Source organism: Poromitra crassiceps (genome assembly GCF_964638095.1).
Source record: "Poromitra crassiceps genome assembly, chromosome: 6".
NCBI classification, from domain to species: Eukaryota; Metazoa; Chordata; class Actinopteri; order Beryciformes; family Melamphaidae; genus Poromitra; species Poromitra crassiceps.
The window spans coordinates 46,953,924-46,981,905 of record NC_139627.1 but is presented as its reverse complement, the minus strand read 5'-3'; the positions used below and the strand labels follow the sequence as shown (position 1 = coordinate 46,981,905).

The 27,982-nt window shown below is 43.9% G+C and overlaps 1 protein-coding gene and 2 long non-coding RNA genes across 3 annotated transcripts in view; 2 read left to right on the top strand and 1 right to left on the bottom strand.

Moving 5' to 3' along the window:
- Positions 1-377: 377 nt before the first annotated feature.
- On the bottom strand, positions 378-14,260 carry LOC310779055 (transmembrane protein 50B). Its single transcript, XM_083639552.1, has 7 exons — positions 13,999-14,260; positions 12,792-12,979; positions 11,937-12,049; positions 9,830-9,897; positions 7,971-8,063; positions 4,437-4,494; positions 378-3,146 (listed from the first exon to the last, which is right to left on the bottom strand). Exons 2-7 carry the CDS (start codon positions 12,888-12,890, stop codon positions 3,101-3,103), a joined length of 477 nt encoding a protein of 158 aa, XP_083495678.1. The 5' UTR covers positions 12,891-12,979; positions 13,999-14,260; the 3' UTR covers positions 378-3,100.
- Positions 14,261-15,904: 1,644 nt separating this feature from the next.
- On the top strand, positions 15,905-20,153 carry LOC310779037. Its single transcript, XR_014552799.1, has 3 exons — positions 15,905-16,026; positions 18,516-18,608; positions 19,428-20,153. It is a non-coding gene; the product is annotated as an uncharacterized lncRNA (long non-coding RNA).
- A 5,117-nt stretch (positions 20,154-25,270) lies between these two features.
- LOC310778938 overlaps positions 25,271-27,982 on the top strand; it is a 4,637-nt gene continuing 1,925 nt past the window's right edge. The window contains exon 1 of the long non-coding RNA XR_014552790.1: positions 25,271-25,732. This is a non-coding gene — a long non-coding RNA (uncharacterized lncRNA). The remainder of the gene's footprint in view (positions 25,733-27,982) is intronic.

The following is a 27,982-nucleotide window of genomic DNA, read 5'->3' as shown; positions in this document are numbered from 1 at the left end:
ACATCCATCTAATCAACCCATCAAACTGAAAGTGAACATCGTTCTGCCTTCAAACTACCTACCGGTACATAAATACTTTTGAAATATTTTCCTGCTTTATTGTATCATGAACAATGGAGTTACTCAGAAAACAGTAGGGGAGTGTGCGGGCGGGGTTGACATGACATGCAGAAGTCCTGGTGTTATGCCAAAATGTGCATCAGCGAAAATACAGCTTTTCCTTGGCACTGTGTTGTTTTGCCAGATTCAACATGGCAGTGACATAGTGGCAATTCAATTCTGATTGAATTGTAAAATTCAAACGAATTGTAGCTGACTGAGCCACAATCACACGTAATAATAAAGACTCCCAGGCTAGCAGCTTTTCTTTTCGTTTCATTTTATTGCAGTGGATTACATAATAGGTATTCAACATCAGTCATTGTACTGTAAAGTCAATACAAGTGAGCAGTACGTTTGGACCAAAATGCTACTACAAAATGCTTGCAGACCTAAATTGCCTCCTTTTGACAGGATAATTCCCTGCAAGGTGCGTGCGTCTGTCACCCATTCAAACAATAATGACGACTTCATTCACACACAGGCCATTCAAGTCCATGGATTGGACGTCAGCGATTTGTTGTTGTGACTGAGCAGCGAATAAGAGCGCGGCCCGGTAAAATCGGTGGACGCAGCAGTGAGATAAACCCATTTGTTTTGCTTTGTGGGAAAATTACAGCAAACTAATGTGAGGAGACGCATCGGGCCCCCGAAGACGAACGTGTAAACGCTCTGTCGACACGCCGCTTCAGATTCAGCTCACACCAAATGCATTTCCCATTTCCAAAGTTTTGGAAATGTATTGCTAGACCACAGCTGGCTGTGGGGAGACGTGTGGTGGAATTCAGTTTGGCTGCATACAAAACAGCCTGTTATACCCTCAGTAGCAATTTGGTCTATTGTCAGCGAGGTGGGAGAGTAGCCTACATTTCTGTGCTGCTCAAATCTACAGCGCAATCAGGGCTTCATCTGTCGACATCTGAGCCCTCTCCGTCGTCCTCAAATTGCCGGGCCCCTGATTACAGCAAATGGGTTTGTATTGGGTTGTCCATTTCCTGATGAAACATTTTCCCTAATACTCACATTTGCTCGCCAATTACAGGTTCTTTGATGTTGTTTCCACTCTCCGTCTGATAGAATCACGGGGCTTGATAAATAGCCTACTGAACGAGTTTGAAATGGCTACAGAGATCCTGCTAAGAAAAACTAAAGCATCATTACCGTCTCTAAATGCATACAGTACACCTTATTTTAAAAGATATGTGTCCCTTTTCTGGTAGTAGAAACAACAGGTAAGCCTGAACAAGTGATAGTTTTTGTTTCTTTTAATCAGACAAAAGTGTAGTAGATGTTTTTTTTTACCTTGACAGTTTCGACTGACAACTGCAGGAAAGACAACAGACAACTGCAGGAAAGACTGCAGTTGTCAGTTGAAACTGTCAAGGTTAAAAAAAAAAAACATCTACTACACTTTTGTCTGATTAAAAGAAACAAAAACTATCATTTGAACTAAGAAGACAATGAACCTGATTGAGCTATTGAGCTAAGCCTGGACAAGAACAGAATACAAGAAAAAGACCAACGACAGAACGGCAGGTTAGCAGAAAACGCTTCATCCTGAGGCAGAACGCCGGCGACCCGTCTGACGACAGGCGGCTGACCGCAACACAAAACGGGATTTAAGAAAATAAACACTATCGCTTCTCTAAAAGATGACATCATCCAGTGCATGTGTTGACCGCTGAGATAAAAGGATACAAAGTGAGCAGCTAAAGTAGCGACGCCAAAAAAAGAGCTTCGTCCCTTCTCTGCGGTGGCTCTGGCGTTTCTATTCCACAACCACTTCAAAACATATTTACATCAAATAAATTAGTCCGTCTCTGGGAAATGAGTGCGAAAAGCCAAAAGCAAACGCACATTATCGAGGTCGACGGCATCACACTTTCCCTTAGTGAGTCCCTACAGTGAGATTACACTGTAACCCACTGAATGTCTTAACTGTGCAAACAATGAAGTGAATAAACAGCTGAAATACTTCTAAGATGGAACAGAATTGAACTAATTGGCTCCGCATTTCATGGCGACAAAAAGGAATTCCCTCATTCAACACAAATACATTTTCCAACAATAAAAAAGTTACTTTCACAAGAGAAGCATGCTTACAGTATGAAATAAAACTTGAGATGTATGCAAATTAGGCATGGGCCAGCATGAGATTTTGATGGTATGATCAACATCAGAAACCAGAAACACCAGTCACGGTATCATTTTACATGAATGTAAAATCTGTGTTAAAAAAAAACATTCAACAAAATGTAATTTATTTTTTAAATAAAATATAGATACATAATTTATTATTATTCTCTGAAGACTGCATGATGTGTTTTATATATTATATTATACTTTAATACTTCTCTAAACATTTAGGTTGCTCTGCACAGACATTTTCTCAAATGTGACACAATCTAGGATTTTACTCTGAAGGCAAAACCGCCCCCCACTTCATGTCTCGTCCCGGTTAACTGGAGATAAATTGAGGCAGCTATCAGCAGGTTGCTGAGCAGTTAAGTGAACTTTTACTCTGTCCCACATGTCATTTTGTGCTAAACGCAGCGTTTCACAGTGCGGTGTAACGTTTCTGTTGGTGAAAAGTATGTGTGTGCGCGGCACTGACTCCTGTCAGCCAGCGTTCTGTAGCTAACGGCTAGAAGCTCGCGCCGCGCTGCTAACAGCAACGCCAGCCCAAAAACAGTTGATACCGTCGGAACGGTATAATGGGAAATATGAGTGGTTTTGGAACAGTGACTTTTTCAAACCGTGGTATACCGTGAAACTGGCCCACGCCACGCCTTCTACAAATGCATCTGAACTACGGTGTCCAGTCAGGGAAATACAGCTGAAACATTTTCCAATCAGGAAAGACGTGAAAAGAGATGCAGCACTAGCAAAGAAAATCGCTATAACACGGTATGCTGGTTGACACATAAGCAATGTGTGTGTGTGACTGTGTGTGTGTGTGTGTGTGTTGATGGATAAATGCACATGCCGGATCATGGACCCTCTAGCCCCATAAATCTTCAGTCCGGCCAAACTTGTAGATCAGAGTGCTAGAGTGGGAGAGAAAAAAACAAGACAATGTACTTCATACAACATCATGGATAGAGTGGATAAGTTTAAAGGTCACAATCATGCAATGGAAACGTTGTTCACGTTCACGTTGTAGACCCTTTTACAGCGGATGTTACAGGGTTAGTTGCGCACGCATCACGCTATCTAAAACTCCGTGGAACTCAAGTCGAAACGAGAGAGATCGAAGCTAACGTTATGCTAGCAACTTTCAAAGTCAATAGCATTGCGTACGGTTGACAAACCGTAAATATAATTCACAGTATTTTATTTTGTCTAGTTTAACAACTAACAGGCTAGGTATCCAGCCATGCCATTGTCCCCAAATCAATAAAAAAAACTTTCACGGACAATAAGACAGGCTGTCGGCCGCAGCCAAGGAGGATTGTGCTTTAATTAGCCTGCGTTGACCAGGCAAACATGTCCGCCAAAGTGCCTTGGAAAAACCATGAGTTTTAACAAGGTACTTATTTATTTATTTTTACCAGTTTTAATTACAGCGAGCAGGCGTTTTAGAGAAGGAGGAGACCTTGTACTATTATCTGGCTCTCAGTAAAAACCTTGTGAATGACTAACACTGACAGAATCCTAACTACAAACAGGCACCACCTCACCTCAAAACAGGCTGAGCTAACAATCAACAGTGTGGCTAGCAGCACCGTCTGCAGAACTCCATTGGGGAAACAGTGATTTTTAACTAGAATGCTTTAGATTTTATCTGATAACATTTATCTTCCAAAAGGAAATAAATCATAATCGAAATGCTAGGGAGACATTAACTAATCATCACAGAGCTGCACAAATTAGTTCATTCATTTTCATCCTTTTCTCCCCAGTCTGACAGTGGGGAACAGTGTGGCTAATCAACAGACCAGGTCAACACATTGACAATTGAAGACAAAATGTAGGTCCGTTAGCCAGGTTCTATTTGATGATTCCTTTCTGATTAAGATGTCATTGTGATTGTGATTAAGATAATGGCATTTGCATGTAATGACAATTTAAGTAGAGTACTGTATTAATGGGGTTCAAATCAAATGATTAGTCTGCATGTAAAGTTTGTAAACCTACACAACGTGACAAAATGTAGATTCTTAAGCATTTTAACAGCCTCCTGCTGGATTAGCATTTTTAAAGTGATGAAAAAGAAAACTGTACATACTCTTTAATAGACTGATAGAATCATAATGTTATGGTGTAGTCCTGCTTTCCAGCAGGTGTGTTATTTGACTGTTGATGAAAAGCTCATGTAAATTCCACGTGATCCTCACCTGAAGAAGATGAAGGCATTCTGGAAGAACACAGCCAGGCCAGGCGCCACTTCCTTTTCTACAAAGACAGAGAGCAAACAACATGATACAAGTGGCAGTTAGTAAGTGTCGTCATTTCACTGAGAAACAGTTGCATGTGTATCTGCCTGGTAATGTCGTTGAAGGCAGAGAGAGAGATGCATGCAATTGTGGTTTTGTATGCAAGAGCAAGCAAATGTACGTTATTTTCCATCAAAGTGAATTGAAAGGGCCAGTTGATGAAAGGATAAACAACCTACCAAATTGGTCCGAATATAAGACAAGCCTGGTGATTATAAGACCCATTTTTGGAACAAAATACTTTTTGAAGGCCAAAACTTCAAAAAGAAAGAACATTATAATATAATAAAACACACTGAATGACAACGTACGCCGTTTTCAACTGTCTCTCTTCAATAAAATCACATTTTCAATATCTTTCAAATGAAATTGTCACATTTAAAAGTGAAAAATGTAAGGATTCGGATTATACTTATGTTTCCATGGTTACCGCGCATAGAGCCGCTGGCATCCACTTGCAGAGTGCTTCAGTGGATCCATAAATAAACTGTTTGCTAAGTGTTGCCGGGGGCTGAACTCAACTTGTGTGTGTGTAAGAGAGAGAGATAACAAACAATTGAAGGTGTCAGTGGTTAAACGCTAAAGTGCTGGAGCGTCTGTGTGTGTGTGCGTGGGAAGGAGAGACAGAGGCAGACTTGCTCGCTGTCTGCCTCTGTCTGCCTCTGTCTGCCTCGCTGTCTGCTCGCTGTCATCTCTGTTGAGATGACATTTAAAAGGAAGGCTTTGGCGATTTTCATCTAATGATGCCGATCCCCCATGTAGGATATGATGAAAACTCTACAGCTCCACATTATCACAGACGGTTCATGAGAGTCGGACAGCAAGTGCCAAGAGTGAGAGACGGGGAATAATGAAGACCCGTGTCTGAGAATGTGTCTCCCTGGAGGCTTATTGTGTGACTGAGGTGTTGCAGCAGCAGCCGGGCATCATCTAGCTAGCAGAGCCAACCTCCAGCGTGCCTCCAGATTTTGATGAAACACTAATCCAATGTGAAGTCTGCGAAAGGTAGGAGCGGGATGGGAAGCTCAAGAGCGCACTCGAAGCCTCAAGCTGAATCCAAGCGAAAGCCCTGCACTTTGATGTGATTCCAGGGCGCTATAATAAAATATATAATAATACTGCAGATATAAAATACAGCTATGATGATTCCTCCACGTTCCTGAATTCCTCCATGTTCCTGAACTGAAAAACACGGCGGGCGAGTGAAAATTGCCGATGTTGTTGAATCTCAAGTTGAATGTGTCCTGTTTTCATTAGCGAATGCATTGATTGTGAGCAGCATATTGTTCGTTCACGAGCCTGATGTCAGACTGAATCGTCAACTCGCTACACTCCATTTCCATCTACTACTAGTCTGAGATTGCACTCTGCTTGAGTGATTTCTCTGACGGGTGAATTCCATTTCAACTAACCAATCACTAGAGACCACCAACTGAATCCGACGTTAATATGTCTTCTAGCACAGACGTTCTCAAATGTTTTTCAGCCAAGGACCCCTTACAAGATAGAAAATATACCGGGGACCCCCTCATTCTGATTTGTGATTTTGGCCTAAGCTTAATTGTTTCCACGGTAACGTGCTTGACTTTTAAATTGATAGGTTTGTTAGATTAGAATATAATCCATGAACCATTTAAGATTCAAAGCATACAATATTTTCGTTGAACTATGAAGCTTTTGGAACAACAAAAAACGTTTTTGTTTTTATTTACATGCAAACTTTTCGCGGACCCCCTGGCAAAGTGCCACGGACCCCCATTTGAGAACCACTGTTCTAGCAGACTGCCGTTTGGATTTCAAAGTAGATGGTATTTTTAATCGATTTAAATATATCGATAGCAGTGTCTCTCTCATCTATGGCGGCTGCCATTGCCGTTATCAGCGCACTTTACAACTGCTTGACAATGGCATTAGTTCCGCCCGTTGTGCTGTTTATTGACCCGGATTGGCTCATCGTTAGTCCCCCTCGGCGCTCATTGGCTCGGCATTCTCTCGACCGAGGAAAATACGTTTGCATACGGCGATGCCAGACCAAGAGCAGCCAAAACGCAACTCCGTGGAGTGGGCGGGTTCGACGGTCTGGACTCTGGACCCAGGCAAGTTAGTTCCTAGAGTCGAGTTAGTTCCTAGAGTCTTAGTTCCTAGAGTCAAGTTAGTTCCTAGAGTCTTAGTTCCTAGAGTCAAGTTAGTTCCTAGAGTCTTAGTTCCTAGAGTCAAGTTAGTTCCTAGAGTCTTAGTTCCCAGAGTCAAGTTAGTTCCTAGAGTCTTAGTTCCTAGAGTCAAGTTAGTTCCTAGAGTCAAGTTAGTTCCTAGAGTCAAGTTAGTTCCTAGAGTCAAGTTAGTTCCTAGAGTCAAGTTAGTTCCTAGAGTCAAGTTAGTTCCTAGAGAGGCACCACTTGCCAAGTTGAGAGTGAACATCTGGCATGATCCTCGTTATGTGCTGCTGATTTCAAAATCAAACGAGAAGCTGTTTTGGCATTAATGAGTCTCGAGACCAACATAATGATCTGAGGAAAGCCCTGTGCACAGTAGTGCTACTCCCCTGGGTGCACAGCAGTGCTACTCCCCTGGGTGCACAGCAGTGCTACTCTCCTGGGTTACTCCCCTGGGTGCACAGCAGTGCTACTCTCCTGGGTGCACAGCAGTGCTACTCTCCTGGGTGCACAGCAGTGCTACTCTCCTGGGTGCACAGCTACTCTCCTGGGTGCACAGCAGTGCTACTCTCCTGGGTGCACAGCAGTGCTACTCTCCTGGGTGCACAGCAGTGCTACTCCCCTGGGTGCACAGCAGTGCTACTCTCCTGGGTGCACAGCAGTGCTACTCTCCTGGGTGCACAGCAGTGCTACTCTCCTGGGTGCACAGCAGTGCTACTCTCCTGGGTGCACAGCCGTGCTACTCTCCTGGGTGCACAGCAGTGCTACTCTCCTGGGTGCACAGCAGTGCTACTCTCCTGGGTGCACAGCAGTGCTACTCTCCTGGGTGCACAGCAGTGCTACTCTCCTGGGTGCCGGCTGGTGCAGGGTGAATCACAAGAATCAAAAGACGTTCTCCAGCACACACCAGGATAGGAAAGATGGACACTTTAGGACTGGGCAATGTTTTTTCGAAATAAACATCACAATAATCTGGGGGGAGTACAATTATATTCTCACCAGTCACCATACCTCATTTTGTCAAGGGTTTCAAAATAAAATGTACCCGTTATCAATTTAGACAGCAGACCAAAACCACCATGATGTGATTCCACTGAAACGATACTGAATTATCGCCTCAATCTAAGATTACAAAACAACTGCGGGGAAGAGATAAAGCAAGCAATGGCAGACAGCAAGAAAGATGCAAGGAGGCAGAAGTACAGAAAGAGACAGAGCGACAAAGACAAAGAATGAGAGAGAGAAAGTCAATGCGGTGGTCAGTCATGAGAGAGACACTCACTGGCCACCACGTAGGCCCCGAACAGGATCCAGATGGAGGCGATGAGCGACCCAAACATCATCATGAAGCCGATGAACAGCCAGAGTCGAGCTCCTGCAGGCAAAAGGGACGGGCTAATCACTTTCATTAGCACATCAACCTAGGCTCACATCACAATATTGATCTCACCTCGTAAAGATACAGAACATCGCTATGAGAAGATATGCTGCCCAGAGGCTCAGAGAAGATATGCTGCCCAGAGGCTCAGAGAAGATATGCTGCCCAGAGGCTCAGAGAAGATACGCTGCCCAGAGGCTCAGAGAAGATATGCTGCCCAGAGGCTCAGAGCAACAAGTGGACCGCAAGAGCAGGGCCAGCCCTATAAACGCAAAGGTCTGTGACTGACTGAGCGATGAAGTTACACCATCGGTCGTCCAGAACACGTGGTAACTGCCAGCCGGTGCTCTGCTCTGGGGGCTGGGCACAGTGAGCCAGCCAGTGAACAGCACGCAGTCCACGGTGCTGTATTTACATTATATTGTGTTTGTGACATAGGCTGTTATCGAAACGTGACCGGTAGGTTTCAGATTTGTCGGGTAAAATACATTATTTAGCAGACTGCCATCTCCCTCTGCTCAGAGGCACTGCAGGGCAGGGCACTTGACTCGCCTCGCAGCCCCAAACTCCTCCAAACGCTCTGTCCCGCCTCTCTACCCTGTTTCAATCGGAAGGAAGTCTAATTTCAGCTTGACTTTCAGTGCCGTTTGCTGGGGAAAATGTGTATTTGGCACTTGTCATTGCCCGCCTGGACTACTGCAATGTTCTCCTGGCTGGGCTACCTGCCTCTGCCATCAGACCGCTGCAGCTCATCCAGAACGCTGCAGCTCGGCTGGTGTTCAACCAACCTAAATTCTCTCACGTGTCACATCACCCCTCTCTTCCAGTCTCTTCACTTGTCTTCCCAGGTCGGCACGCATCCAATTTAAGACACTGCTCTCCTACGGGGCGGTACATCAGACTGCCCCCTACAGGGCAGTTACATCTGCTGCATGATCAGGCTCCAAACCTCGCCTCGTTCACTCCACTCCTCCACCCTTGCAGATCGCCTCGCCCCTCCTTTCCCTACGTGTCAGAACGTCCAAATCACTGCCCATCTTCCGGCGGAGACTAAAAACACACCTCTTCAGGCTATACCCGCCCTTGTTGAACTAACCGGCCTTCTACAAAAAAGAAAATAAATCCTTCACCATCAACAAATATTAACAAATGCTACTTGCTCCATTTTAAAGGTCTTAGCTGATGAAGACTGTGATGCACAGTTGAGTTGATTGTACTATTGTTGACAAAATCTAAGTCACTTGGGATAAAAGCATCTGCTAAATTATGGGATTTATTAAACTGCTTTTGAGGTACGATTAAAATGCAGATCCGAGGTGATCCTGCATTTTCATTGGCTACGTGCAAGCTTGCTGTAGCACGGATCCGCAATTGGCTCGGACAATTCTTCAAGGAACAGTCACAGGATCACTTTCTCGGGCAATAACAATCCGTAATAAACAGTTTATTTTAAACTTCCTATTGAACGTGCCCCTGTATCAAACAGACTGATGATTGATGGCCTGTTTAAGTGGCTCTACACAAAGTGGTAGCGTCTCTACACTTTCATATGCCTATGGATAATGTACTGTAGATATAGATTTGTTATTATTCATATGCCTATATGGATAATGTACTGTAGATATAGATTTGTTATTATTCTTGGCAGGTCTACTCTTGTCATTTTCAACCCCTTTGTAGATGAGCAACAATGCACATTCCAGACACTCTGTAGGTTTTATTGGCAACTTTACAAAAAGCAAGGAGCACTAGGAGGAACGCACCTGTCCTTCCAAGGCAGCCCTCTCCGTATGAGTCCCCTCTCACCTGGCCATTAGAAACGGCATTGATCCTGAAAATTGAGACACAGTCAGTGAGGATACAGAGAGGACCAAACCCCATCTAAAAGCAGATTGGCCTACACCAGCGGCATTCAACTGTGTGCCATGTGGAGGACCGAGTGTATGAAAGTTTCTTTTAAACCAAAGCCTACAGCAGATGATTTCACCGACCCCAAAGGAGAGAGAAGGAACTCTGTGAAATTGCCTGCAGAAAATCAAAACCTCAATATTTGAAGCCAGAGATTAGATGCATTCAGTGGTGCTTGGAAATATTGGGTCTTCGTAGAGCCATTATTTGATTGAGACGTTAAAAGATTTGTCTTTTTTGTTTTGAAACAGCACAAAGCTACATTATGGACTGATGTCTCTGGAGACAAACTGTACAGATTTCCATTTGTAGATGTGGATACCTGGCAACATTGGGCTGTGAAAAAGAGGAGATTTTCTGGGGTATCGGTGAATGGCTTACCCTCAATGTACCCCACAATCCCCGCAACTCCCCCCGCGTCGCCCATATAAGCCTACACCACAAATTAATAGAATAAATACAAGGATGTACAGTAAATTACTTTTTCAAGTGTTAAATTCATAACTCACAGTAAAATAAATACTGGTAATAATAAAATAAAATAAAATAAACATACATGTACAAAAAGGTGTGATCAAAAGTGAGCATCTAAAATTTACATCACAAAAATGATCAAGGGCAAACATTGAGAGTGTCAGTGAATTATGGAATATGGTAGAAGTTCCACTCTGTGGTTCCAGCTTGTTTGTGTTTGGCATCAATGTTTAGCATGTTTGCTAACGTCATTTTCCCCACCGTATTCTATGGTGGGGAACATATACTGGCTACATAGCTTGCAAAATGACATAGCTCGACATACTGTAGCTTGCAAAACACACAGCTTGCAAAACAGCTTGCAAAATGTGCAAAACGGATGGTGTTTGCTAATGTGGCTAGCGGTTAGAAACGGGAAGGTCTCGTGTTTAAATTTGGCAGCGTATCTCTTCTTCTTGGGACGTGTTTGTCTCACTTGACTGAGGTCCTCCACCGAGAGCTTGAACTGGCTTGAACGAGTACAGTGACGCAGTTACGCACTGTTTTTGTTGTTGTTGTTTTTAACCTTTATTTAACCAGGTAAAAATCGGTTGAGAACCAGTTCTCATTTACGACGACGACCTGGCCAAGAGGGCTCAGCAAGATTCAATAAAAGACACAAAGTAACACGTAAAATAACAAAGTCAGCACGGAACAACACAAAGGTACATAGGCAAGATAAATAAAACGGGCAAATAAAACAGAGCTAAGATCTGTCAGCACTAATAAGCACAAGAAGAGGATAGAAGATACAGGGTGTGCTTATGTATATTATAAAAGAAAGAGAGAGGAGGGAGAGGGCAGGTCAGCAGGTAACAGCTGTCCACTATAACCTGATACAAGTTGTGTTTGAAGGTGTTGAGGGAGATGAGAGTTGTGAATTTAAGTGTGTTTTGTAGTGTGTTCCAGTCGTTTGCAGCAGCAAAACGGAAGGAGTTACGGCCAAAGCTAGTATGGACTTTTGAGGTGATGATGAGCATAATGAAGTGGCTGGATCTTAAGTGCTGTGGGAGATGTGCAGGAGGTTTGAGAGATAGTGAGGAGATTTGCCAAGGATAGTTTTGTAGACTCGTTGCAGCCAGTGATGTTCCCGCCTGGTGCAAAGGGAGGGCCAGTCCACCAGGTTGTAGAGTTGGCAGTGGTGGGTTCTGAAGGGTGCACCTGTGGCAAAACGAATCACTGAGTGGTGTGGAGCGTATCAAGCTTGCTGAGGAGACCCTTCGATGCCATTTTATAGATGGTGTCAGCATAATCGAACATTGAGAGGATGGTCATTTTTACGAGTGTGTTTGTTTGGCGGAGTGGGTGAAAGAAGCCTTGTTGCGAAACAGAAAAGTGATTCTGGCTCTGACTTTAGCCAGGAGGTTATTGATGTGCGTGTGAAATGAGAGGGATGAGTCCAACCAGAGTCTCTCTCTCTCTTCCTGACGTTCAGTGACCAGCACTTACATGAAGAACGCTATGGTTGAGAAGACCCCGCATGTGTGGAAGGCGTGGTTCATCTCAACCTGGGTTGGGTAGGTCACCGCTGCGTCGATCATAATCCACCAGCCTGTGAAGAACTGGAAAAGAGAGAATACATTGTTAACATTTGATGTTAACAATGACTGAAAGATGACTGTCTTTGCCTTTGCCGAAAACTTCTATCTCCAAAATGTGAACTTTCCAAGAATGAAGAAAAGCAGATGTTTTGCCTTAACAATGCATTTTTTGTTTATCCAATAGGGCTTTCAGAGGCTTAAGGGTCTCAGTGCTTAGACACTCATGTCATCCTTATATTTAGCCTAAGTAAAGACATAAAAATCAGCAAAAGTGCCGATACAGTTTTCGCCTCACAACGATATGAATGATAGTCTCCCTTTCTCCAGGACACTAGGGAGTTTAAGCAGCAACGGCAACAAGACCCACTTTGCGCATGCGTGATTCTATCTAGCCACCCCCCCCCCCGTTGAAGCCCAGCTGCCGACTACGGGAGGAGTAGTAGTTTGACATACCCCGCAGTACACCAAGCTGTTAGCATGTGAATTACAAGTTTTCATCGTATTTGGCACTGTCATTCCGTGTATACTATATTCAATTATATCATTAGTAGTTGGCAGTTGCATGGATAAAGAGTATTTGTTAAATACGTCTGCTAATTTGACAGAATTTCTTCTTTGTTCATAGGCATGTCCGCTATTTCCAGCAGCACTCAGGAAGAAGTGTTTTGGTGTCACGCAGCTTAGTGATATGTGCTTCCAGGGACTATGGCAATCTGGTTGGAACCCCGTCCTTAAGACGTCACCGCTTAAACTCCCTACTGACCAGAACTCCTGCGGTGACGGACGCCACGGCGTTCCTCCTCTCCCCCCAGTCGATGCATTCACATTCCGGCCAGCGGAAGTTATCCAGGAAGCCGGCCATCTGCAGTCCTCTTCCTCTCTGATCCTCCTCTTCACAGGTGAACTGGTCCTCCTCCTCCTGCTCTGGCTCAATTACTCTGTCACAGTTGCCTGTAGAAGACACATTGTGGCATTAACATCAGCTGATTCGATACATAGCCGTAGGTTTCCCAGACATGTAAGCAAGTAATGTATAAATCCATATAGCTGTTTTAGCCCCAGATGTGTGTCGTTTGCTCGTATGTAGATTGTGTCACCAATCTCCATTTCTGAGTGAAGAGACCTTTTCTGAATTGTTGTGATAAACTTCACGTAACTTGATATTTGACTGAAATAAAGTGCTACTCGGTGAGTCATCTATATGCTGAATGGGAGAATTAGTCTAAATTAGCCTACTTCAAATCATTCAGTAAAAGACTCATGTCTTGTTCTACCAGACTCTGCAGACTTTTGCAAAATAGCCAGGCCAATGCCAGATTTTCGTTACTTCTCTCCAAACAGGAGTCAGACCTAGCGTTATGTAATTTAGGCTTACACACAATTATCTCATAAACTACTCTGTGTGTAACGTCACATCTCTATAGGACAGTGACACTTGCCAGATCCGAGGTAACCTCGCGTAGATCCGAGGAGATCAGACAGAAAACGCCTGATAACTGTCAAATAGGTTAATTACCGTTACTGTTAGCTGACCTGTATTATCTGTAGCAGCGCAAGTTAGCATAAAGGGAATGAGCTGTTCTTTGGATTACAGTAACGTTATCGTTAGCATCTATAACGTTAACTACATAATGTCGCCTAGATTATGTGGCGTTAACAAGTCATGTTAATGATGAATAGCGTTAACAATATTACGCTAGCAAAACATTTACATTTACCCGGGTTTACACAGCGCTGACAGCAGCATGCTATGGTTAGCTTGCACTGCTAGCTTTTGGCAACGTTAGCACGCTAGTGAAGTTCAATAAACGAACGATCGATCTAACGCTAGTTAAAACGTTACACTAAACGTTGCCGTTGTGTATAGCGTTGCGCTAAAGGTTTAAAAACAACCCGCTATGAAATGTTTTTTTTCTATGTATTGTTAACCTAGTTACGTGGAGTTAAAATTGACATAACGTTATGCCCACCTTATCAGTGGCCAGAGACTGCTATCAGTTTCCATTAGCATGAGATGCTAGGTTAGCATAGCTGTGTCCACAGCAGCGTGTTGTGTGGGCGTGATAAAAACAGAGTCGCTTAAATCAGTGAAGCCAAAGGAAACACGATTAACCATGCCACTCTTATCTACAGCCTACAGCCAGTTTAGCAATTTCCTAACTTCCTTCTGCCTTATTACTTCTTCTGTTTTTCTTCTTCTGTTTTTTCTTCTTCTTCTTCTTCTTCTTCTTCTTCTTCTTCTTCTTCTTCTTCTTCTTCTTCTTCTTCTTCTTCTTCTTCTTCTTCTTCTTCTTCTTCTTCTTCTTCTGATCCTTCAGCACAACTTCATCCAAACGTGTATCTAAAATAACGGTCTCCCCGTGTGTGTGTGTGTGTGTGTGTGTGTGTGTGTGTGTGTGTGTGTGTGTGTGTGTGTGTGTGTGTGTGTGTGTGGGTCATCCCTATGTTCCCCGGGTCCTGTGTGTGAGATGCATGGGGGAAATTAATATGCAATGAACTAATTTTTTTGAAAATCGTCATAAAAATGCATTTACACTTCAAAAGTCATAAAAGTGGTCCTCATTTGTGAAGATTATCTTCCTGAACAACACAAACTTCACTGTTTCATGCACTTTTGTTAACCACAGACCTCATTCCATGCATTTAACCAAAATTCCCATAGGCTACCTAACGACTGAGAATGAGAATGAAATAATTTGGTCGTCAGACCCTAATCCATTTCTTATTCCAAACAAAATAAAAGAAACTCACTTGAACATTTTACATAGATACTACCCTTGCAATATTTTTCTTTTACATAAATTCAAACCTGATGTTTCTCCAATGTGCTCTTTTTGTGGAATAGACGTTGAATCCATCTCTCATTTATTTTATGAATGTGCTTTTTCTCATGAGTTCTGGGTTGAAGTTGATCTGTTTAAAAGTTTCAACAATACTGACTCACAATCAATCAATCATGCTCTCAAACGTATCTGTCTTGCTGGCAAGTATCAAATTATAAGGCTAGAGTGCTTCAAATTAAACCAAATATCCATCTGTTCTGTGCAGAACTACAATTTCTATACTGTTTCCAAGGTAACAACAAACAAAAAAGCTACCTATAGCTTTTTCAAATAGTAGGAAAATTACTTAAGAAAAATAAACAAATGGCATAAGGTTACATCTGCACTTGCAACTTTGTGATTGTCTTTAGTTATCTTCCTACTTCTTATCTCTGTATATTGATGTGACCGCTACGCTGCATACAGACAAATTCCTCGTATGTAACTTGCATACTGTGGCAATAAAAGTGATTCTGATTCTGACTCTGATTCATATAGTTAGTTATTGTATGTCTTTGTTTTTTGTTTTATTTTTATGTTTCTCAATGTTTCATGTCTGATAACTCAAGATGCTAAAATGATAATCTCACGTTGTATCAAGTTCATAGAATATAGTACATAAAACTACATCACATATTATGTATACCTATACTATTACCATATCTTATAATTATAACTATTACCATCACCATATATATTATATATATAGCCTATTATTATATATTATGTAGTAGGCTATACCTTATAGCCTACATGGAGACAATCTGATATGAGATGTCAGGGAAAGCAGATAGGTTTAAACAAATATGGCAACCCTTCCTTGACTATTACAGAGGGACCCACAAGACGCCTCGATGACTTTTAATCTGTTAAGCATTTGTCTTCATACACTTCTCACATACAATGTTTGTGGGATGACCATAGAAACCTAGAAGAGCCTGGTGACGCGAGGTTATGCCTAGTTGACGTCCTCAGAGCTGGAGGGGCGGGCAGTGTGTCAGAGGAGGAGTTAACTTTGTTTTTGAGGAAGAGAGCAGCTGCACTAGTAGTGACACAGCAGAGTTCACAGACAGACAGATTTTCTCATCAAGCCTCAAGACAAGTCTCAAGACTACAGGCTTTTAACCCGTTGCCACGTCTGTCACTCTGAGGAAATGGTGTGACTGATCATCAACGGTGAGTGTTTACTGCGATCAAATCTGAAGCCTGAAGCTTTGTTTTAAATTGTGTTTTTGTGTGTAACATTCAGAAACCGTCTTAATAAAATCATTGCTACAAGACACAATAGATTTCGATAGCCCCCGCTAGCCAGGCGCTTCTCGCTCATACTGAGCATGCTCAGTACGTTTAGCCTCAAGTTGAGGCTAGCTCATAAATAGCAGACCACGGTTGAGCTGTGTCAGTTTATACATCCAATCCAGACTTCACACAAATTCTTAAAATAACAAAATATTTATTTTTTATTTTCACTTGTCTTGTAGGCCTATTTGCCTTGTGAATAACAAAAAAAGAAAAGAAAAAAGAAAAACAGGATTTGAGGAGTTTCCAACCCATTTGTCCACATAGAACATAGTGTGCTTGCTACAGCTGTAAATTACAGGTGCAATTTCGTATATTATTTTATTTAACTTTATTGTAGATAGGTAACTTAAATGCTGTGCTTTTTTTTTTTTACATGTTTCTGACATGGTTTCTATGTCTATTTTAGATTTTTGACATTGACTCTTTCTCGTGTGTGTGTATGTGTGTTGTGTGTTGTGTGTGTTTGTACAACTGACATTGGCTTCTGCTGTAACACAAGAATTTCCCCCAGGGGATTAATACAGTACTCTATCTATCTATCTTAAAGAGCTGTTGTGGAGAGAAAAGAGGTCACAAGATGTTGTTTTGCAACTTACTAGACGTGACTGGGGGTTCGTGACTAGAGGTTGGAAAGGCAGGCCTCAATTGATTGATCATATCTGGAGGAGTGGCCAATGGAAAATGTTCACTCCGAAGATAAGATTAGTTGGGCCAAAAAGGTGTTTTGGAAAAAGTTCACCTCAGGAGAAAAACGATTTGTTGTAAGTGATTGGTAATCACTTACATGTCACAGAAAGGCAGTTTTCTCAATAACAGGAAATAGGGGAGATCAAAACTTATGTTACTGTGACCTCGAGCAGGGAAAAACAGAAAGGCTTTCTGCTAAGACTATGTTGTGACTCCGCCTGACTCCCCTGATAACTATTATAAATACGACATAACAAAAAAGTTGAACAGTTATTTCTCACATTTCGCATAATGTCTTATCCTGAACTACTTTCACGCCAATTACCCTGTACATCTTTCTTGCAACTCGAAATAAATAATTGGAGAACCGGGCGATGAATTTTCTTGGATTGATGTATTCTTCATGAAGAAATATAATAAGTCGTATGCCTATTTAGAAATAGTTTTCCAACTATCGAGACGAAGCTAGGTGGCCTGGCCTGCCCTGCTACCCAGAGAGAGGCCTTTTCATTTGACACAACATTGTGGAGTTTGAAAAACAAACAGAACCGGGGCTGAGGGGGAATCAAAGTTAGAGAGGTGCAGCCTGTGAGAATGAGTCAGCATAATGCTGTTTGCCAACCGCCATAAAACAAAAGAAGAAGAGGAAGAAGAAGAATGAGTCAGCATATTTCTGTCAGGAGGCCTTTGGGGTGAAAGGTGAATTCAAAATACTCTGAGGAAGGCGCGCTGTGTTGATCTCATCCACTGGTCAAGTGTTTTGTTTCTGAATGAAATAATTTAATTTCTACTATTATCTGATTCACTGATGGGCATTAACATTTAAAAAGTTGCTTGGCAAAATGACACCAAATCTTGCACATTACCTCATATCAGCGGAGACACCTACACGTGTACTAGATTTGGTCAAGATAGGACAATGTGTTCATGAGGCAATTTTGTAAAAATAGACTCCCCAGTCCCCACATGCCCACAACATCTGACCAATTTTAACGGTATGTAATGCCAAAAAGAAAACTAGGCTGGAAAAAAATCGAAATGGCAATATATCCAGTCAGAAAGAAATGGGCGTGGCCTATATAGATAAATGTATATAACCATAGTAATACAGGAAATCAGGTGGCCAGTAAATTTGATAGAGCTGTTCATTACATTTTCCTTCAGATCAAAAGGTCAGGGATTGTTATCAAAGTACTGACAATCTTGCCATGCAAGGTGTTTTACTTTTTATAAGTAAGAAACAACTGACATAACGTGTTCTAATGGCTCTACTGATGTCAAAGTACAGACTGGAGGGATCGGTCAACAGCTTTCTCTCTAGACAAGGGTTTCAGCCCATCTGCTGTGATGCTGCTGGGGTGTAGAGATTGTACAACTCGATCTGAAGAATGGGGAAACTTTATGCATTTCCATTCCACTGAATGGAGGATTCATAGATCAGGTGAGGGTTTGGTGCAGCTGCTCTGGCTCTATATACTAACTCATTATATGCACATGTTTTATATATCTACTATTTCCACGTTTTTTTTTTGCAACTCCAGCACACGTGTTATGAATGTCGAGCACTAGTGTCTTGTCGAACAATACCTGCCCAAAACCATTCTTCTCCCTGTCGTACCAAAGCTTGTTCTCCTCCATTTCCATGCGGTTCTGATCTTGTCGTGTTGTGTGTGCAGCCTGCAGCTACGTGCTGCAGAAGCTCCGGGCCGCAGTGAGAGGAAAGGCGCCGCCCGAGAAGCCCAACATTGCAGCATGCAGCCAGGCCAAAGGTGAGCTGAGCTCTACACGTTGTAGAGTTATGATGATTTCTCTTCACCTTCTTTACGGGTCTGTTTTAGACTAAATAACACTTTTAGACTAATTTCAAAGAACAAATTGGACAATTGCTGGGCTGGCCAAGGAGTGCTCATCAGTATATAATAATGATAATAACAACAATAATAACACACGCAGACAGAGACAGACAGGCACACATATGAACACACAAACACACACACAAGAGACAGACACACACACTGACGACATCATCACTGATGTCATCAGTGTGTGTGTCTGTCAGTGTGATGTCATCAGTGACATCACTGATGATGTCATCAGTGATGATGTCATCAGTGATGTCATCAGTCTGAGGCTCACGAGAGAGACTGAGGGAGAGAGAGAGGGAGATTGTGTGCGCGGCAATAGCAAGACCACACAGCAGCCGAGCTGCGGGCAAGGCTGCGCAGCGGCCGAGCTGCGAATGCGGGCTGCAGGGCGTTTTAAAATTTGCCTTTTTATTTGAATTGTGAACCAATTTTATTTACTTCTCATGTGACCTTATTGTCGTTTTTCTTTTCTTTTTTACTTGTGTTGGTTTTAATGTTGTATTATATTTCTTGGCCAGGGCCCACTTGAAAAAGAGATGGGAATCTCAATCTGATTACCCTGGTTAAAAAAAGAATTGAAGACAAAATAATTCCTCACTTTGGAAGATTTCTTTCCATCTTTCTATCCTTGTGAGGTCTTCATAAGAATATAAATAGGAACTGTATGAATTAATGTAACTGAAAAACCCATACAAATCTCTCTCTCTCTCTCTCTCTCTGCAGCAGGGAGGGATGTGGGGTCGATCCAGGAGCGAGGGGCGAGCGTTGAGCCGGGCTTCATGCCCGTATCGACCCGGGCCGGGCCAGAGCTCGAGGTCGAGCAGTGTGGATCCTGAGGCTAAACTGAGAGCTGGGGAGAGGGCAGGAGGATAAATGATGAGGAGACACGCACACGCACACACACACACACACACACACACACACGCACACGCACGCACACACACACACACACTTGTTCAGCTTCCCACTTAAGCAATAGTTTCACCAGGTTTTCGTGCTCAGAAATGCATAGAAGACAGTTAACCTCTGGGCATGGCACTGAATTCAATCAAATGAATTCAACAGCAAGATCAATGACAGTACAAGCTCTATTTTGAATAAAAGTGCTAGAGAATGTGTACAGTATAGGATGAATTAACCAAGGTCACCCCTCCCCCCCCCTCTCTCTCACGCACACACACACACACGCACATGCGCACGCGCACTCTCCTTCACTCCTGCACCCAGCTCTGGGTCTGGTTTCTTCACGTTGCCCGGGCCGAGGCGAGGCTGGACTGAGCAGCTGAGGTCGGCAGGGGGAATGAAAGCCTGAGCATCAACTCCCCAGCAGGGAACTGCTCAGGCTGGATGCATATGAGAGTATCTGCCGACAGCACTGCGCTCAGTTCAATTTTTCACAGATTCTTTTTTTATTGACCGTACCATTTTCAATAAATGAAAAACACCTCTCTTGTGAGTATGTGTGCGATTCCTTGTTCAACCCAATCACCAGAATAAAACGTTGACATTGTACGACTACGTGTTCCTGATCTTGAACGTCGCAACAAAACAAAACAATCACACATCTGGAAACTAAACAGTTTAGCAGGCATTCATTTAGTTTGACAGTTATCAAGAGTTGATCTGAGTTCATCCCAAAATGCATTGTTTTTAGTTTTTGGGTGAGGTTCTCCTTTGAGTTATCATAGATATAGATACGATACGATACGATACGAAAACTTTATTGTCCACAGGTGGAAATTTGTCTTTGATTTCACCAAGACGTGTCTTACAAACTTGAAAAAAACAATACAAAGTGTTAAAGATGACAGTACACATATCGATACAATACAATACAGTCAACACACATTCATCCACCTTCAAGGACTTGGTACACCTTGGAATTTACAGTACGACCCAACGGATCTACAGCATGTCAATTAAGAATTGAAAATTAAAAATATAAAATGTAAAAGACCTACTGTGCAAAAAAAGCGATTTTGTGTAGACTATAGGGGGCTGAACAAAGTGACAAAAAAGACGCATACCCGATGCCCATCATCGAGGAACTGTTAGACGCCGCGGGAGAGTCATCCTGGTTCTCATCCCTAGACCTCCGTAGCGGGTACTGGCAGGTGCCCCTCCGTGACGATGCCAAACAAAAGACCGCCTTCCGCACAGAGAAGGGGCTGTGGCAGTTTCGAGTACTCAGTTTCGGGCTGTGCAACGCACCAGCAACGTTCGAGAGGTTAATGGAGAAGCTGCTGGGAGACATTCCCCGATCCGAATGCGTCGTGTATTTAGATGACATCTTGACACACGGGGGCACGTTCCAGGCAGCAGTGGGGGCGTTACGAAAAGTCCTGCAGAAGATAGCAGAGGCGGGTCTAAAGTTACACCCAGACAAGTGCCACTTCCTGAAGAGGAGGGTGGAGTTCTTAGGGCATGGCATCGGCGCGGGGGGCATTCGCACCCTGGAAGAGAAGACTCAGGCGGTCATGGAGTGGCCCACCCCCAGAAACAAAGGCGAACTCGAGAGCTTCGTAGGGCTAGCCGCATACTACAGGAAATTCGTAAACGGGTTTTCTAAAATAGCGGAACCACTGTTCAGGCTAAAAGAGAAGAACGCAGACTTCCACTGGACGACAGAATGCCACCTAGCCTTCAAAGCCCTCAAGAAAGCGCTGACCGAGTCTCCGGTGCTTAGAGCACCAGACCCCGCCCTGCCGTTCCTACTAGACACTGATGCCAGCAATGGGGGTATGGGGGCCGTGCTGTCCCAGGCGGGGCCGGACGGGGAGCGGGTGGTGGCGTACTATAGCAAGACTTTCGATAAAGCAGAACGTAACTACTGCGTCACCCGCCGGGAGCTCCTCGCCGTAGTAGAAGCACTACGACACTTTAGATATTACCTCCTGGGACAGCCGCGGTTCACCATACGGACCGACCACTCGGCGCTGCAGTGGCTATGGTCCTTCCGAGAGCCGGAGGGACAAGTGTGCCGCTGGTTAGAGAAAATGGCAGACTACAACTTCACGATAGAACACAGGGCAGGGGCGCGCCACGTCAACGCAGACGCCCTGTCACGACGACCCTGTGCAGAGAGAGGGTGTACGTACTGCGAAAAAAGAGAAGGAAGAGAGAGAGCTCCAAGAGGAAGCTAGGATCTGCCCTAACCACACGGGGGATGGACCAGTGTGCAGGACGCTGCGGGTGGCAGAGGCAGCGGATTGGAGGGGCCACCAAGAAAACGACAGGGAGCTGTCACCAGTACTGCAATGGGTAGAAGAGGGCCAGAAGCCGCCCTGGGAAGAGGTGGCAGGGGCCACCGACACAACCAAAGGGCTGTGGGCAGGGTTCGACACCCTGAGATTGAGTAACGGAGTGCTGATGAAGTCCTGGAAGGAGCCAGCGACAGGAGAGCATAAGTGGCGGAAAGTAGTGCCGACGACGTTGAGGGAGGAGGTGTGCAGGAGCTGCCATGGAACTGTAGGGGCTGGGCACTTTGGGGTAAACAAAACCCTCCGCCGCATCAGACAAGGCTTTTATTGGGGGAGGATGGGGAGAGATGTACAGGACTTCTGTCGACGCTGCGACCTCTGCGCAGCGTACAAAGGCCCGTTAGACCAGTCTCGCGCCCCGCTCCAACAGCTAGCAGCAGGAGCCCCAATGGAGAGGGTAGCGGTAGACGTGATGGGACCTTTCCCCCGCTCAGACAGTGGAAATAAGTACGTCCTGGTCGCCATGGACTATTTCACAAAATGGCCAGAGGCGTACGCACTACCCGACCAGGAGGCGGGGACGGTGGTCGACGCACTAGTAACCGGCATGTTCAGTAGGTTCGGAGCACCAGAGACCCTACACAGTGACCAAGGGAGAAACTTTGAGTCACGAGTGTTCGCCACCATGTGCGAGAAACTGAACATTAAAAAGACACGGACCACAGCATTGCACCCCCAGAGCGATGGCCTTGTAGAAAGATTCAATCGAACGCTGAAAAAGCAGTTGGCCATCCTCACGGAGGAGCACCAGAAGGACTGGGACACGCACCTGCCTCTCATCCTCATGTCCTACAGATCTGCCACACAAGAGTCCACCTCCTGCACACCAGCTCTGCTCATGTTAGGTCGAGAACTGCGGACACCAGCAGAAATGGCGTTCGGCAAGCCACCAGGTGCACTGGACGCTCCCCCAGGGCGAGAGTACGCCAGGAGGCTACAAGATCGCTTAGAGTCCGCTCACCACTTCGCTCGGGACCAGCTAGAGAAAGCAGGCATGAAACAAAAAAGAAATTATGATGTGAGGGCAAAGGGAAACCATTTCCAGGGGGGGGAGTTGGTCTGGGTGTACACACCCCGGAGAAAAAAAGGGCGTAGCCCTAAACTGGACTGTCACTGGACAGGCCCATGCAGGGTCATGGAGAGAATGGGGGAGGTGGTGTACCGAGTGCAGATGCCACTTGGTGGCAAGAAGGTACTCCACCGAGACAGGTTGGCCCCATACCGGGGGGGGGTGCACCTTTCCCCCAGATCTCGGCCGCCCGGCGGTTTCACCTAGACCGGCTGAAAGAAGGACTCTGTTTCCACAGAGAGGGGCGTCCGGCTATGACCGGGCGGGCCCCACTCAGGGACGTGAAAGCCCAGAGACACTGCAGGTGGGATCAGCCCCGCAGACAGATTCACAGAGACTAACACGGCCACGGAGAGAGCCAAGGGCTCCAGGACGATTCAACAACTTTGAGTTGTATTAACACATTGACTGCCAGCCGTTTTTTTTTGCTGTAGGTAGCTTCTGCCAAGCCGTTTTTTGAGGATTCTGGCTCATTTTACAAGAGCCGAGGATTATTTTCTGCTTGGAGTTTGTGAACATACAATATCTCAAAAGTACTAATAGAATGTGTACTTTCTCTGTCTAAAAGAGTTAGTTTGTAGAGTTAGTAGTTATGTAAGCATTAGCAATTGAATACAGCATGGTTTTAGCGTCAGAAAAAATATTCCGAGATAAACGGCTTTTTGTGAAATTCGATCACTTTAACCATTCATTTTTGGCATCAGTAAGACCTAAACAATAGTTTTGAACAGTAATTTCCTCCATAACAGCAGGAAACTCCCCTCTGCTCAACTCCTCCCTCCGTGGGCGTTCTTCTTGGCTGCAGCGCCCTGTCACAAGCACTTTCCTACCTGTGCAAATGCACTTTCTCATACTCTCGACCTCTCAAATAAATTTCTGAATAGAAATTAAATTACTCTAAATTAGAGCGAAAAAGAAACAAAAAAGAATGGGTTGAAAATCCCATTCTAAAAGCCTTTTATGGCTGTTTCCAATTTGCAAAATAGCCTGCTGCACCACAAGCGTGTCACCAGTCTCACTGCCCCGCTGCCGCTGTGCGGCTGTGCCTGGCTGTGCCTGTCTGCGTGGCCGCTCCCCGAGGAAGCCCGGCTGGACTCGCCCGCCTCCCGGAGCCCTGGCCGAGAGCTCCGATGAAGCCCCTGCGACTCTGGTCATATTTACGCTGCGTGCCTCAAAGTGTGCTCCATCCGCAATCCACCATGCACGTTTGCAATCCCGCACCGCCAGCAATCAGCGCGGAAACGAAAGCGCCTCCGCCAATCCATTTTCATGAGAATGGAAATGGATCACACTGCTTTTTGCTTGCCTTCCTACTTCCTTGTCGCCACTTAGTGGGTCGGTGGAATGGGTTGTACACGTTGTACACGTCCAATACTTATATAAGAGACGTAAAAGGGTTAGATCAACGTCCCACCGTCAAAAAAAAAAAATCGATTCTGAAAACGTGTTTACACGTCGCTGGCAGTCAACAGCTGGATTCTGAAAACGTGTTTACACGTTGTTGGCAGTGAACGTGTTAAAAAAAAAAAAAAAAAAAAAAAAAAAAAAGAGAGGAGATGGTGGTTGGAGATGTTGAAATGTTGTAACAGAAAGTAAAGGATGTGCATGACATGAGATATTGTGGGGGAGGAGATGTGGGGAAGTCTGAGAGTGCAACATAAAATGTGGTTGGAAAGAAAACAAAAACAAAGAAGCTGTTAAAAAAAAGATGTTTTGGTACAAGGGGGTGTGTGATGTGTTATCAACGTGGGCGTTGACCTTATTGTTGGGCGGGGAGTATGTAGCGAATCAGCAGTACACATACAGGGGTGAGCATTGGTAGTGTCTCAACCATAGATATATATAAAGGCTAGATGGCTTAAGGCGGAGTCAGCAGCGTCGTTGAACGGCCGTCATCTTGCTACAGTGCCTTTCTGGTACGTTCTATGGTAGCTGGTGACCTGCACAGACAAAAATACTCATAACCCGCTGAAATCTTGACGGATTTACAAACGGTTTGGTTTATTACAAGCATATTCCGTTCCCGAGATAGACCAAAAAAAAAAAAAAAAACTAAAAACACTATTTTTTTGATGAGCTCCAAATTACACCAAAATTAAACCGAAGCATCTATGCCATGAGAGGGATTCAGGCACAAAGTTTCATGCAGTTTCATCCATTTCCCTAGGAGTTATGATCATATGATGTTGCCATACTAACCCAACAACAGATGCTCATAACTCCTAGTAGCTCCCTGTAGCAAGATGGCCGCCATGCGACGACGTCGCTCTCCATTGGCCGGCAGCGCGGGTAAGCTATCTAGCCTTTATATATATCTATGGTCTCAACTGCAGATAGGAACTGATGTGTGGGAGTGTTGTATTGGGGAACACTATGCTGTGGGGATACTTCCGGAGTGAACTGAGCATGCGCGTCAGTCTACACACACTGCTAGAAGGGAAGGCTGCTAGCTTTGAGCGTGACAACCGCTGAGAGTTGTAATATAACTAACTGAGAATAAAGAACCTTGTACCATCAAGAAGCCTCTGCCTCATGAGATACCGGGAACGTTACAGTATTAAAAGAACGGTAGTGACACAGCAGAGTTCACAGACAGACAGATTTTCTCATCAAGCCTCAAGACAAGTCTCAAGACTACAGGCTTTTAACCCGTTGCCACGTCTGTCACTCTGAGGAAATGGTGTGACTGATCATCAACGGTGAGTGTTTACTGCGATCAAATCTGAAGCCTGAAGCTTTGTTTTAAGTTGTGTTTTAGTGTGTAACATTCAGAAACCGTCTTAATCAAATCATTGCTACAAGACACAATAGATTTCGATAGCCCCCGCTAGCCAGGCGCTTCTCGCTCATACTGAGCATGCTCAGTACGTTTAGCCTCAAGTTGAGGCTAGCTCATAAATAGCAGCAGACCACGGTTGAGCTGTGTCAGTTTATACATCCAATCCAGACTTCACACAAATTCTTAAAATAACAAAATATTTATTTTTTATTTTCACTTGTCTTGTAGGCCTATTTGCCTTGTGAATAACAAAAAAAGAAAAGAAAAAAGAAAAACAGGATTTGAGGAGTTTCCAACCCATTTGTCCACATAGAACATAGTGTGCTTACTACAGCTGTAAATTACAGGTGCAATTTCGTATATTATTTTATTTAACTTTATTGTAGATAGGTAACTTAAATGCTGTGCTTTTTTTTTTACATGTTTCTGACATGGTTTCTATGTCTATTTTAGATTTTTGACATTGACTCTTTCTCGTGTGTGTGTATGTGTGTTGTGTGTGTTTGTACAACTGACATTGGCTTCTGCTGTAACACAAGAATTTCCCCCAGGGGATTAATACAGTACTCTATCTATCTATCTTAAAGAGCTGTTGTGGAGAGAAAAGAGGTCACAAGATGTTGTTTTGCAACTTACTAGACGTGACTGGGGGTTCGTGACTAGAGATTGGAAAGGCAGGCCTCAATTGATTGATCATATCTGGAGGAGTGGCCAATGGAAAATGTTCACTCCGAAAATAAGATTAGTTGGGCCAAAAATGTGTTTTGGAAAAAGTTCACCTCAGGAGAAAAACGATTTGTTGTAAGTGATTGGTAATCACTTACATGTCACAGAAAGGCAGTTTTCTCAATAACAGGAAATAGGGGAGATCAAAACTTATGTTACTGTGACCTCGAGCAGGGAAAAACAGAAAGGCTTTCTGCTAAGACTATGTTGTGACTCCGCCTGATTCCCCTGATAACTATTATAAATACGACATAACAAAAAAGTTGAACAGTTATTTCTCACATTTCGCATAATGCCTTATCCTGAACTACTTTCACGCCAATTACCCTGTACATCTTTCTTGCAACTCGAAATAAATAATTGGAGAAATTTTGAACCCGGGCGATGAATTTTCTTATGGATTGATGTATTCTTCATGAAGAAATATAATAAGTCGTATGCCTATTTAGAAATAGTTTTCCAACTATTGAGACGAAGCTAGGTGGCCTGGCCTGCCCTGCTACCCAGAGAGAGGCCTTTTCATTTGACACAACATTGTGGAGTTTGAAAAACAAACAGAACCGGGGCTGAGGGGGAATCAAAGTTAGAGAGGTGCAGCCTGTGAGAATGAGTCAGCATAATGCTGTTTGCCAACCGCCATAAAACAAAAGAAGAAGAGGAAGAAGAAGAATGAGTCAGCATATTTCTGTTAGGAGGCCTTTGGGGTGAAAGGTGAATTCAAAATACTCTGAGGAAGGCGCGCTGTGTTGATCTCATCCACTGGTCAAGTGTTTTGTTTCTGAATGAAATAATTTAATTTCTACTATTATCTGATTCACTGATGGGCATTAACATTTAAAAAGTTGCTTGGCAAAATGACACCAAATCTTGCACATTACCTCATATCAGCGGAGACACCTACACGTGTACTAGATTTGGTCAAGATAGGACAATGTGTTCATGAGGCAATTTTGTAAAAATAGACTCCCCAGTCCCCACATGCCCACAACATCTGACCAATTTTAACGGTATGTAATGCCAAAAAGAAAACTAGGCTGGAAAAAATCGAAATGGCAATATATCCAGTCAGAAAGAAATGGGCGTGGCCTATATAGATAAATGTATATAACCATAGTAATACAGGAAATCAGGTGGCCAGTAAATTTGATAGAGCTGTTCATTACATTTTCCTTCAGATCAAAAGGTCAGGGAATGTTATCAAAGTACTGACAATCTTGCCATGCAAGGTGTTTTTATAAGTAAGAAACAACTGACATAACGTGTTCTAATGGCTCTACTGATGTCAAAGTACAGACTGGAGGGATCGGTCAACAGCTTTCTCTCTAGACAAGGGTTTCAACCCATCTGCTGTGATGCTGCTGGGGTGTAGAGAGTGTACAACTCGATCTGAAAGAATGGGGAAACTTTATGCATTTCCTTTCCACTGAATGGAGGATTCATAGAT

What these genes read in the sequence shown, in the direction of transcription:
- LOC310779055 (XM_083639552.1), bottom strand. Translation starts at nt 12,890, where the DNA reads ATGGCCGGCTTCCTGGATAACTTCCGCTGGCCGGAATGTGAATGCATC. An exon ending in GGGCTGCCTTGGAAGGACAG is followed by an intron (nt 8,064 to 9,829) that starts GTGCGTTCCTCC and finishes TTTTGCCTGCAG; the next exon opens with GAGCTCGACTCTGGCTGTTC. An exon ending in AATGCCTTCATCTTCTTCAG is followed by an intron (nt 3,147 to 4,436) that starts GTGAGGATCACG and finishes CTCCCACTCTAG; the next exon opens with CACTCTGATCTACAAGTTTG.